The sequence below is a fragment of the Tetrao urogallus genome (genome assembly GCF_951394365.1).
Source record: "Tetrao urogallus genome assembly, chromosome: 1".
NCBI classification, from domain to species: Eukaryota; Metazoa; Chordata; class Aves; order Galliformes; family Phasianidae; genus Tetrao; species Tetrao urogallus.
In genome coordinates this window covers 106,094,320-106,107,832 of record NC_136813.1, presented here as the reverse complement: position 1 = coordinate 106,107,832, position 13,513 = coordinate 106,094,320, and the positions used below count along the sequence as shown (strand labels likewise).

The 13,513-nt window shown below is 43.8% G+C and overlaps 1 protein-coding gene across 1 annotated transcript; it reads left to right on the top strand.

Annotated features, from left to right (window-relative positions):
- Positions 1 to 9,338: 9,338 nt before the first annotated feature.
- On the top strand, positions 9,339 to 13,060 carry CD200 (CD200 molecule; the record flags this gene model as incomplete). Its single annotated transcript, XM_079545145.1, has 4 exons — positions 9,339 to 9,396; positions 10,128 to 10,454; positions 11,084 to 11,350; positions 12,948 to 13,060. 4 exons carry the CDS (start codon positions 9,339 to 9,341, stop codon positions 13,058 to 13,060), a joined length of 765 nt encoding a protein of 254 aa, XP_079401271.1.
- Between the last annotated feature and the right edge of the window lie 453 nt (positions 13,061 to 13,513).

Below are 13,513 nucleotides of genomic sequence, written 5' to 3'. Positions count from 1 at the left end.
GGGTATGGGACATGGGATGGGATGCAGCAGGAGACCCTGTCTGTTTTTTTTTATTATTAAATGACTTTCCATTTCCTGGTCTTTATTTGATATGCTTGTGTGTATGGGGGCCTAGTGCCAGCAGCTGGGCTGAGACCATGGTGTCAGGGACTAGAGACACCTACATGAGCCAAACCATCCACCAGATTGACCAGGGTCAGCATCTGTGTGTGGTGTCTGGGGTGAGTGCGGGTGTGCTATTCGAGAGCCAGCAAGCATGGAGGTGGACCGGCTTGTGAGTAGATGACACGTGGCTTGGGAGTCACGGGTGGGCTGGTTGAATCCCACAGCTGTGGAGAAAATGGCATTGTCCTCCTGTCAGAGGCACCTGGCAGTAAGGGTAGGAGCAATGGGAACAAGAAGTTCCCATTCAGTGTGATAAATGTTCTTTTCTTATGGAGAGGTAGGACAGACATTGATTGGAACAAGAGCCCGGAGAGGCTGAGGAGGCCCTAACCTTGGACACAGCCAAAATTCACCTGACAGGGCTTGGAGCAACCTGATCTCAGTCCTGCTTTGTGCATGGTCCTGTACAAGGTGACATCCCAGATTTCCTTTAGACTGACACCCTGTGATGACATTTTTGGCACTATGGGTATTCCCTTTATGGGTATTTGAACTCTTCACTCTGTTCTCACTTTCTAGTAAGGCTGTGAGAGGAGAGGTCATGGATGTGGAAGACTGAATTTACCATATTGTTCTTTAGAACTGCAAGTTCTCCTTTTATTGTTCCACAAATGATCAGGCAGGAGGATCTGTGCTGCAGGTGCATCAAGGCCTGTGGGATGTTACCAAGACAGACATTTGGAAAAGAGTTACATGTTTAAGAGCTTAGGATGGGAAGCTTCCTCCACAGTTCTCTATTTTATTACGTGAAACTTTACCAGTGTCTCTAGGAAGACTTCTGACAGCTTATGCAGTTGCAGGGCAGAGTGCATTCTTTTCCAGTGGCAGAGTACCCTCTAGTGGAAGAGACAAGGAATTGGAGGTGCAACGGAACGAAGGTGGAAAGGCCTCCTGTGAGTGCCTTCTTAATTCGATGTGCTTGTTTTTATTTTCTGTTCTGACTTGTAAATGGAATCATAGAATCTCCCATGTTATAAGGGACTCATAAGGAACATAGATTCTAACTCCTGGCTCCGTGGAGGACCCCCCAAAAATCAGACTGTGTGGCTGAGAGCACTGTCCAAACACTTCTTGAAGTTTGTCGAGTTAGGTGCCATGACTACTGCCCTAAGGAGCCTGTTCCAGGACTCACTGACCCTTACAGTGAGGAACATTTTCCTGATATCCAATGTGAATGTGAAAGCTTGGATATCCTTAACATCCAAGATACAAAGAAGATAGCTAATCCTCCCCCAGGCCAGTGATATCCAGGGCCACAGACTCAAATCTACGTGCTGCATTGCTGCCTTCCAGGTTTTTCCTTTAGGCCTGCCTTCACACACTTGTCCTTGTGCTTCTTGTTCTTCTGGAAGAAGAGGATTTCCCACAGCATCATGTCATGCATGCGTACCCAGCAGGACTGGCTGGCTAGACATCTGCAGTTCTCTCTCCAGCAGCAGATAACCTCCCTCAGGGTCATTGAAGATAGTAAAGTAAGGAAGTGCAGCCACAGTGTCACACAGTGAAATGACCTTACAGAGGCTGTCCAGCAGAGAACACTGACTAGGGTCATTCATTGAAAGGCAAAGTGACCAATAGGGAACTTGATTTCAGTCCTGCCATGCAGCCCTGGAAAACATGCAATGAATCTTGCATTCCCAAAGGAATAGGGACGTGCTCCCAAGTCTGTTCTGAAACTGTGATGACTGAAAGAAATTCTAGAGAAAAGTGCAGGCTCTGGGCTGTGCAGCAGTGAGTGGCAGTGTGTCACGGTTTTATGACTTTTGTTATTGGTATTCCACATCATAACATCATGTAAAGCACTGGGAGTTAGAGAGTTAATGCTCCAGTTCTGTGGACCGTGGATAGCTCATGGTACCTGGTTCTCAGAAGAGAACTACGTATCCTACAAGACTTTCACTGTTCCATTTCCATTTTCCATTCAGAGGGAAAGATAAAACTGCTTACAAGTCACAAGACTGCTCTTTCTTTTGCAGCTCCTCTCTGCAGTGTGTGCTTCCTAGCCATCTCGTCTACAGCTTCAGAGTAAGGCCTTTGGTTTTGGACACTTTCATTCTATTTGATTTATTTGCCTCAATTCCAATCTTGTATTCCGATATCATATTTGGTAAATTAGTTTTTCTCCCTTATCTTCTAGTTGCTGTTTTGTTTTCAGGCCCATCACCCTACCCATTTCCCCTTTTTCCTCTTCTCCCTCTTCCCAGGTGTGGGTCAGTGGTCCCCCACTCCTTTACTCATGGAAACAGGTCAAACTGGCCCGTAAACCATTGACACAGTGTCCAGCTGGACTTGTAAGGTTATTCCTATACACTGCTGGAAGGTAGTACAGGATTTATCCTCAGTGCAGAAGTGTAATTTTCCTAAGAGTAAAAAGGTAGCTCTTGTGATTGAGAAGGAAAAACTGAAAATGTGATGAAGTGCACATCAAGGACTCAGAAAACAAGTGGACAGGAATAGTCTCAGCTTTTCTAGGAAGTCTCACATACAGGTTTTTTTTAAAACACTTCAGTACTGGACATCTGCAAGTAAGATGTTGGTTTTTTTTTTCTTGTTTGCTTGTTTGTTTTCTTCCACTAGTGATCAGGTAGAAGTTTAAAAGCACTCTTATGATTCTTTCTGCTGAAATGGCATTAATTGTTCCTTTTGGTCTTAGTAATCGCAAAGGGAAGTCCGTTCAGGAGGAAAAACATTGCCAAGAAGTTGAGACCAAACCCAGCCCCACTAACAAGACGCAGATAAAATGCTCAAGTTATCTTTACTTTCAGTGTACCCTTCTCAGGAGTTGCAGGAGGTTCTGTGGGAGGGCAGAAATCTTAAAAATTTGTAGTAGCAGTCTCACCTTTCTTTTGAGATATCTTTCTTCCCAGTGATTACCCTGATCTTCTTCCAGTTACCTGTCCCTAGGAAGCCGGAATTAACACTGTCTGGGTGCAAGAACATTTGTTTGTCTCTGTAATATGCGATGTGCTTCTGAACAGGTCTGTGGAGCAAGTCGTGTCCTCAGCCTTTGTCTGACAGATTTTTAAAAAGCCCCTATATGAAGATAGTGAGAGAGATATGAGAAATCATTGAAGCAAAAAAGACCATTGTGTTGTACTGGGAAATAAGAGACGGGAAGAGTATGCCTGATTAGATACTGATATCTTAGATGTATCAAAGATGAATGGTGTACAACGGCTCCCACTTCTATGAAGTCCACCTAATGCAAAACATCCTTTTACAGCAAAGATTAAACATGTCCATTTTACACTATGAGAAGGACACTGAGAATCTGGAGTGTGTCCAAAGAAAGGCAAAGAAACTGGTGAAGGGTACGGAGCACAAATCTTACAGGATGATTATTCAGTCTGGAGAAGAGGAGACTCAGGGGAGGCCCCATCACTCCCTACAATTAACCTGAAAAAAGGTTGTGGAGAGGGGCATGTCAGTCTCTTCTCTCAGGTAACAACAGGACAAGAGGTAATGGCCTTAAGTTGCACTGGAGGGGGAGTACAGGTTGGATATTGCAAAATACTCCAAAAGAGTGATGCACAGGCTGCCCAGGGAGCTGGTGGAGTCACCGTCCTTGGAGGTGTTCAAGAACCATGTGGATGTGCTGCTGAGGGACATGGTTAGTGAGCATGGCAATGGTTGGTGGTTAGACTGGATGTTAGCGGTCTTTTCCAACCTTTATCATTCTCTGATAACAGGCAATAAATACTCTGAAACAGGCTGGACCTCCATATAAAGGTATCCAAGTATTTGTGAGTTTTGGTAGTCTAACTTGAATTTGATGTTGAAGGAGGGATATGTGAATTCACAGAAGCAGAGCCAGAGGAATGCTAATCGGCAGCCCAATAATCTTGATGTGACCTCCAGCAGCTGATATGGCCGGTAAAATTCAGTACTTTTCCCATAACTGAAATCTCTATTACTACCACTAGCCTTAGTCTAACCCTCTATTTTCTCTTCCTGAAAATGACAGCAGCATGAATCAGCTGTACCGTATATTTCTTTCTCAAACCTGAAAAAGTTTTGCAGTTTTTGGCACAGTTTTTGGCTCCTCTTAGAGGAGGTCATTAGCCTAGAAATCAAGGGAAGAACCAAGAAAGGCATTCGCAGCAGAGCTTCCACTGAGAAGGCAAAGGAAAGACTAAAGTTGTCTTTAAGTTGAACTTATGACAGGAGAGATCAGATCTCTTTCACCAGCATACAGGTAGCAATGCAGGTGAAAAAAATAAAAGGAGCAGCACAAATAACTCTCCAAATTTTAGGACAAGTTACTTCACCACCTTTGTTCTCATTAACTTCTAAGGCTTTATCGCATTGAAGCACTGGTATTGGCTCAGCTACCACCTGCTTTGGGAAAGGCAACAGAGATTGCCAAACTGAGCTGGGATGCAAAAAGAAACAGTTGAAATGACAGCACAGAACAGAGCTGAAAGAGGCTTTTGTGTCTTCTTGTTCCATGATGAATATGAAAAGTTTCTATTTTCTGAAGTTGCTGGACTGCTTGGAGTACTTCCCATTTGCCTCCGCCTGCCCTGAGGTTACCTTTGCTTTTTACCTACTACTTCAGAACTACCTTCTCCTTGCTCAGCTCTGGGTTTTGAGAGAAGCAGCTCTTTTACTTTCCAGACCCTTTCATCATTTTCTTTTTTCTTCTCTTTGTTCCGCCAGCCCATTGAGGGAACAGAAAAATGTAGACAAATAGAAAATTGTTCCACCTCAGAAGATATGAGTTGATGGATGATCTAATGGATGACCTAATGAAAAATATTCAAGTCCCTTGAATGTCCCCCTTATCTTCTTGAAGGGCAGAAAGATGTCCTTGGGACTTCCCTACTTCTGCTGCTTTGTTGGCACAAAGCACTTCTGGATAAACTTGTTTTAAGCTGTACAGTCCACAGTTCTCTGAAGTCCCTTCTGAAATCCCCTCAGTTCTGAAGGTAGTAAGTACAGAAGATCCACATACAGAAGATCCTCATAAGGATCATAGAATCATAGAATCGCTCAGGTTGGAAAAGACCTTAAAGATCATTGAGTCCAACCACAACCTAACCATACTACCCTTACTCTTAACAACCCTCCACTAAATCATGTCCCCGAGCACCAAATCCAAGCGGTTTTTAAATACATCCAGGGATGGTGACTCAACCACCTCCCTGGAGAAAAGAAGAAACTGTGTGAAGAATACAAGGACATCAGGTTCAAGCAATAGGCAGCAGAATAGTTGCTGGAGCCCAAGCTTGATTTGGAAATCACTCATTCACAACCCCCCCCTTCCCTCCTTCCCCCCCCCCCCCAAAAATAAAATAAAAGGACAAGGAATGTCCTCAAGTGGTGCCAGGGGAGGTTCAGGTTGGATGTTAGGAAAAATTTCTTCTCCAAAAGAGTGGCCAGGCTGGCACAGGCTGTACAGGGAGATGGTGGAGTCACTGTCCCTGGAGGTGTTCAAGAAACGTTTAGATGTGGTACTAAGGGACATGGGTTAGTGGGGAAATAGTAGTGGTAGGTGGATGGTTGGACTAGATGATCTCAGAGATCTTTCCCAATCTTGGTGATTCTATGATGGAAGGAAATCTGAGTAATTCAACCCCTTCCCATTGGAGATGGAAGAAAATGTTGAAGAAAGCTGGTGGCAGAGCCCAGGCTTTGATCTCTTAATGGAAAAGCATGGACTCCAGCATGGTGGTGGAGCTATTTTAATAGTTGCATCCTGCTGCAGGAACCATTGTCTGATCACGTTTATCAGTGTCTTAAAAAAGGATGGGGCTCAATTTTAGCTGGGCTGACGACCACCCTGATGGTCTGATGAAGGCAGCTTCGCAAAGGTATTTTGACAGAGGGGTGAAACTGTGCCAGGATCAGTGTTTTTCCCACAAACAGTGATGTTTTAAAATAGGAAGCCTTCTAGATTCTTCTAACAGAAATATATAAATTGGTGTGAATGACCTTTCAACAGAGGTGTGAAAGCAACAGAGGTGGGAGCGTGGTGAGGTGTGAAAGCAACAGAAGCAGCAAGCAGCAGACACAGGTGGTGACAAGGGATGCTGTTTCTAACTGATCAAATTGAGAAATGAGTTATTTTGGACAAGGCTAGGACAGAGATCTGCTAGAGGAAAGTAAGTGCTCTGGTCTAACAGCAGGAAGCCATTGAGAGTAGCTTTTGTGTGTATGGGAACTGTTGAGTCGTGGCCTGATTGAGCACCTGGAGAAAGGACTGGGTCAGCCTGGGAGCACAGGTGAAGGCAATTCAGCTGTGTGACTGGAAGGAGCCTGGCTGCACCTCTCTTAGACCCCATTTAAGGGCTGACCCCCACGGGGCGGGGGGAGAAATCTCTAGTTGGTGATTTCTCTTTTGTGTGTTTTCCCTGCAAGCCTAGCTGTTCAGAGGTGGGTGGGTACTTTACCTTTCCCTTTGTAGCATCTTTCTATCGCATTAGTCCGTTTGTCATTATGCCTCCTGTATCAGTATTCCGCTGCATTGATCTTTTTGATTGTTACATTTTTGCCACTCCTATTAACCAACAGAGTGATAATAGCGATGACAAAAGCCCACTTCCAACGCTGCAGAGACACATCCAGATGTGAGCTTCTAATCGCCACCAAGGAAGTACCCAGAAGACGCTGGGTATCAAAATCAACTTGAAATCGCGCTTAAAATCCGTAGGGATTGCTCTTTGAGCAAGAAGCAATTTGTGCTGGCCAAAGACCCAGAAAGCTCTGCTGCGTAGCCGGACACAGCAGAGCCGTGGGCGGGAGCTGCCGCCCTGCTGCCTACTTCCCGCCGCGCCGTGCCCGTGCAGTGGGGCCAGCGTGCTCCCTGCCCGCGGGCGCTCGCGGTGAGTACCCCGCCGCTCTCGTGCAGCCGCGTGCGAGGAACGGGGACGGCCGGGGGTGCTGGGGGGAAGGGGGGCGCTCCGCAGCGGGGTACGGAGCGGGGTTCGGGGAGGTGCGGGTGGTGCGGAAGGTGAGCGCGTGATCGCAGGTGGAGCTGAGGAATGGGAATGTTCCCGCTTGCGCTTTTGAGGACTGGTATGGCGCCCCGGGTGTTGCCGAGAGGGTGGGAATAGTGATGGCGTCTGTTATGCAGCTCGTGGGCTGAGCGCTGAACAGTTGTTAAAGTTGGGTGGGAAGGGGTATTAAAAGTGTGGGGGGGGACCGGCAACGGTACAGCTCTGACAGAGCGGCTGTTAGTAACGTGGCTGTGGGGAAACGGGTGCAAGTGAGTAGTTGGGGTGAGTACGGCTTAAAGAAAGATTTGCTCTCTGCTTGCTCTGTCTCATGCGCTGGGATGGACGTGTGACTGAAAGGGACTTTTTGTGACCCAGAAGAGCTGTGCAGTACGTTGGTTCCTCATTGTGCATCTTGTGGTTATGCTGGATAGGAGCCATGGCATGTTAATGACTTTACCAAGTATCGATAGGTGACCGCTACTGAAAAGGTGCTTTCCTGCGGGCACAGCATTTATTTCTGTGCTTATAAATGCTTCTATAACTTGCAGCGACAGGATCCGACGGAATGGCATGGAGCTGTGTCAGGGGAGGGGCAGGGGGAAGGGTTTAGAGACAGGGTCTGCACCAGAGGGCAGTGGGCATGTAACGGGCTGCCTGGGGCTGTGAGCACGGCCCCAGGCTGCTGGAGTTCAAGGAGTATTTGGACGCTGCTCTCAGATACAGGATCTGATTTTTTTTAAGTGACTCCTGTCTGGAGCTGGGAGGTGGATTCATTGATGATACAATCCTTAGAGTTGGAAGGGACTTTTAAAAGCCATCTAGCTCCAACTGCCCTGCCATGAATTGATTGTTATGAATCTCTTCTGACTTAGGATATTGTGATTTTGTAAATTTTTCTCTCTGTTTTGCTGGTTGTTTGTTTTTTTTTTTTGCATATTTTTAGGTATTTCTGAACATCTTAGGGAGGTGCTCTATCACATGGCAAATGCGTTGTTCATTGAGCTTGCTGCTGATGCAGTTGTCTTGTTTCTGACTTCTTGATTTTACACAACTTGATATTACCATTCAGATATTCTTACAGACCAAAACTTGGTTTGTTAACACAGTGAGTTTGAAATGCAAAGGTAGGCTTGCAAAGAGCAAGTACGTTTATGATAACATAGAAATGCTTTACAGTTTCTGTTTTTTGTTTTTCTTGCATGTTACTAAAATCTGACAGAAGTTGCAACTTGTTTATGTTCTTGATAGAAGACACTCCAGAGAAGCATCAGCTATTTTTGCAGACATTGGCAAGAAAGTGTATGTGATACGTGTTGTAGAGATTTTTTTGTGAAGTAATGTTTGTGTGACACCAGCTACAGTTCAAGGCAGATCCGCAGTTCAGTTGTATTGTGGCAGTATTACCTGATGGAAGTAGTAAGAACAAGTCAAAAGCTGCCTGCTAAGAAAAGCAAGAATGCAACCTTGGTTTTGCTCCTCTCCCTCCTTAGGAAATATATTCGTGTGTAGGAGGGTGCTATATGCCATGTGGGTTCCTCAGCTTGTGTAATTGAGGGTGTTAATGTATGCCGAGATCTCATGAGCGGTCCAGGGCAACTGATGTGTTATGCTTTTAGTCAAACTGCTGGGCACACTGCACAGCTCTCCTCTCAGTGCAGCGCTACAATGTGCTTGGATGGATGATGTGCTAATGGATAGAACATGGTTATGTGCAGTTGTGGAGCAAAATCATTGCCTGGGAAGATCTGAAGGGAGATGTCAACTTTCTTTTTCTGGTTACTTTCTGTCATGAGTGATTTTTTAATAGACCTTTCTACACAATTACGTGCAGTGAATTTTTTAGTTGCTTGTATCAGTCCTTGAGATGCAAGCACCAGGCTTTCAGAAAGCATGTCCACGTTAAACATTTTGTTTTACGTGTACCAGTTCATCCATGAGCAAATGTTAAATGAGAGAATAAACTGCTGCTTTCAGTTCTGTCCATAAATGTGGACCTTTTGATGAACAATCCAGAAAGCTACCACCTTTATAGCTTTCACCTGGCAATTTTTTGCACCACGGCTTCAGATCTCTCTCTTCTGTGCAACAGGAGATGGAAAGCTTGTCATTCACTTCAGTTAGTTTGTTTTCCTTAAATAACAAAGCAATAGTTACCATTCACACCATAAACTGATCTATTATTGTCATACATCTCTCATGATCTTTCTCCAGGTGAAGTAGATGCTCTCTTCCAAAATGACTTGTCAAGCCCTGGTTTTGAGTCTGGTTTGTGTTGCGCTTGGAAAGGCAAAAGGTAAGTTGAATTTCCTTAAATCTGCCTACAGATGTTTGGAGAGTTGGTTTCTGACTCCTAAGCTTTCACCAGTCAGAGTAAAGAGCCAAAAGACATGAAATAAGATCACTGGCGCCATTTGACATGCATTAGACAGCTGAGGCGTAGGCAAGTGTGAAATAAAGTCTGCTGGATTAGCATTTGGAAATTGGGACATGCAGCATCCCATATCTATGGCACTATTTGAGAACCTTTGTTCACTAGAGTTCAGAGCTTCCCATACTGGAACAAATTACAAATTTGTTTTGGTCTCTCTCAAATACACTGCAAACTCTGAAGCTTTGTAGTCTAGAAATTGCCTTTAGCTAGATTTACCCTTTGGTTCTCTGAGAATGGACTTGCACGTGCTTCCTTTGTGTATTCAATCTTCCCCTGGCTTTTAAGAAGTAGAAATTGTTCATGACTCCACTGAGACAGGGAAGGCATGAGTTGGTATAATAAAACTGAGGTGGGAGTATACAGGGATGGGTACAAAAACAGATATGTATTTTATGTAGCTTGGAATGCATCATATCTTCATCTGGTGTAAATCAATGTAACTTGATCTCTGATTCTGGGCAGAGGAAGCTCACATAGAAATATGTTTTAGCTGATGGCATTGTTAATTCTGTGGGTAATCCCAGACTTAAAACAATATCAGACTTCTGCATGCTTGTAATATTTGCCCATTTCACTATTTCATGTTGCTGCAGTGATTACGCAGACTGAGCAAAGAGCGGTGAAGGTGGGTGACAGCGTGACTCTCAGTTGTGCCCTGACAGAGCCCGAGGACATCGTGCAAGTGACATGGCAGAAAGACTCTGTAAAATCACAAAATAACATAGCTACATACAGCAAGTCAGCAGGATTAAAGATTCAGAAGCCCTACCAAGACCGGATGAATTTCACCAGCCTGTTGCTCAGCAACACAAGCATCACTTTCTGGAGTGTGGGAATAGATGACACAGGGTGTTACTTGTGCTTGTTTAACACCTTCCCATTAGGCTCCTTTTCAGGACGTTCTTGCCTTGAAGTCTACGGTGAGATTCTCTGCAAGGATGTGTCTCCAGTAGAAAGAGAGGGGTTTTCTCCTCAGCATTTCCTTGAGAGTACTTAGAAACCTGAGTGGTAGGAGTATCCCTCGGTGGGGAGCGGTTTAGAAGTAGAGCTTTATTGCTGTGAGCAAGGCTTTTTTGGTGTTGTATTCAAGCCTATCATGGTGGCTTTGGTGTTGGGCTGTCCTTGTTTGCTATTTTGTGAGCAACTGCTTAAAAAGTGAGAAATGGAATCTTTGTAAGCCCTAAGCAGTCCTGTCTGGAATGTGAGTAGTCCAACACTGCTGCAGGTTCCTTTGTGTATTGGCTACACCTCCAGCACTGCGAGCTTTCCTGAGCATTAGCAGACAGGAGAACAGAAATGGCAAAAAAAACCTGTTTTTCTTAACAAATCATTGTCAAACCTAGACTTTCAGATAAGGTGAAACTTTTAGGGTATATCACTTCCAGGTAAGAGGGGGAGCATTGAGTCTTGGGGGTGATGGCCTAACAGTGTTGCTGTGCCATGAGGCAGTGTGAGAATCCTGTCAGCTTTGATAATGGTTCATCTGCCACTACTATTGCTGGCCAGGTGCTCTTTGTGATGATGGATTGTCTTGTTTGTGTCTTGGAAGGTCTCAATGGATCTATCCATTACAACATTTCAGAAGGTCATCTGATAGCCACCTGTAATGCTATTGGCCTACCAGAGCCCACCATTAGCTGGAACAGTGTGTTCAATTATACATCTACACAGGAGAAGTTCACGTACGATAATGGAGTCGTGTCCATCACCAGTCAACTGAAGGTCTATGACTCTCAGAACATCAGCAAGGAGGACTTGACCTGCAGAGTAAGCAACGAAAATGAAGAAATGGAATTGCCGATAAGTATGAAAAAAAGTAGGTGACTGAGGCCCTTGTTAGCATTCCCTCAGCTTCTGCACTTTGTGTGGTTGGATAGGAGTCTGCTGGGAAAGAGAGAGAGAGAGAGAGAGAGTGAAATGACTGTGTGCCAGAGGAGGAGGAAGGGAGCCCTACTCTGCACTGTGGGTGGCTTAGATGTTTAAGTGGAAGTTCTGAAATTAATAACAAATTCTCTGTTAGCAACAATTAACCAAATGCTTCAGTTAAACTTATTACAGGTTTTGTTGATACTGCATTCACAGAACCTGTGCGTTATATTTTAGCTTCTCTGACATTTTTGCTAAGAGACATGCTTATTGCAGTAATGATCAAGGAGGAATGGTATTCCCAGGCAGATAGATAGGCGATCAGTTCAAGATGCTTATAGTGATGTTATAGGGCAATATTAAATGCAGCAGCGTAACTTCTGAATACTTGATAGCACTGGTTTGATTCTTCTTCCAACATTCTGTCCTGCTGGAAAGATTTCAGCTCCAGCTCTATGGGTGAGAAGTAGGAGCATGAAAAGCTGAAGTGCCAGCCTCAGTTCACAGAGAAGTGTTAACATAGGTGGTTTAAAATCTGTGTGTGCCCAAATCCAGGGCCTCAAAGGAAAGATCACTTTTCTATTTTGGAAATTAAAAAAATAGGAAGGGCAGATTTGGACTGTGGGTTAGTTCCCGTATTACATGCTTGAGATAAGATTGTTATATGAAAAATAATAAAGAATAGCATAGGACTGACTTCTAATCTTCTCTGAAATTTCAAAAGGAAATTAGTCCTTAATTCTGAGTGATTAATAAATTCTTTGTTGTGTCTTGAATGCAGTTATTTTGTTTTGGCTTTTTAAAAATTTGTACCTCTGAAAGCAGGAAACAGATATTGCTGTTATTCCTCACTAGGAGAGTGGGAAAGCCCAGCAATAGCTTGTTGCTTTAGTAATCTTTCATGGTTTAGAGGAGATATTCAAAAGAATAGCTCAACCTGGCTGTTTTAAGACTTAATATTTTTTGCTTGATTTGAATAGCTTTTAGTTCAGTGAGCTCTCTCACTGTTATCACTGAGCACTGAATTTGGGCTGTTATTATTTTGATTAATAACAATCAGATCATGTGGCTGATACCTAACCAGAGAGGGGCATTTACACTAGAATGCTGTTTAGAACTTCTCACAGGCAGTAAAACACATCTGCCTTCTTTTCTGAAAGTTAGTTTATCCTTTGCAGCAATGTTATATGTTTAATAGTGAAAGAAATCTTTTATTTTACTAACAAAACCTCAGATTGTGGATGAATAAAAGAGCACTTTCTAAAGTTTTAGGACGTGAAATTCTACTTGTATTCCAACTATCATATTGACGTTTTCTGGAAAGCATTGGGCAGTATATTCATCTTTGAAGACAATGCATACTCTCTTCTAAGAAATTGCTGCTTGCGTATAGCTTAGCCACAGCTTTTGCAAAATCTTAATAAAGAACTGTTGTCATTGAACAGGCATTTCTCTTGGCTTTTTTTTCCCCTCATTTTCTTGGATAAGTTAGCTTTGTTTCTTGTTTGTTTTCTGCATCTATTTATTTCTTTTGTTGTTCATTGCAGAAGAGGGATTCAGGTTCTTGGGTCTGGCTATTGCTGTGACTCTTTCACTTGTCATCTTGGTCCTGATTCTCATTGCACTGCGTTGGAGGAAGAAGATATGTAAGAGGAGCTGAAGTGGTGAGTTACTGTGGCATGGAAACCAATGCTTTTCATAGAGCCATTATAAGGTCTTGCTGTCAGCAGGGAAAACTGAAATTTTGCTGAGCAATTGTTATGGAGAGTGGGTGGTCATCTGCCAGACTTTACAGTGTGTTTACAATTTAATCAAATTTGCCTCAGTTGTATGTAATTTCAAGAGCTGCTTTTGCACTGTTACCACTGAAAACCAGTACAAGACTACAAGTTGAGGGGGGGGGAGGATATGGGCAGAGCAAGACATACTGACTATGTTTTGCTTTCGGATGGAAGTCTTTTCAAGTGTATTTCAACAATTTTCTTCGTTGTCGTAGAGGGACAATAAAGAATTGAGTGCTTGTCTGCTCAGAGAATTTTTGGCAGGACACTGAGAATCCAGCTCATGAAGAGTTTTGTGCTCTCAGGGCATGGATATTTTCTAGCCATAGCAC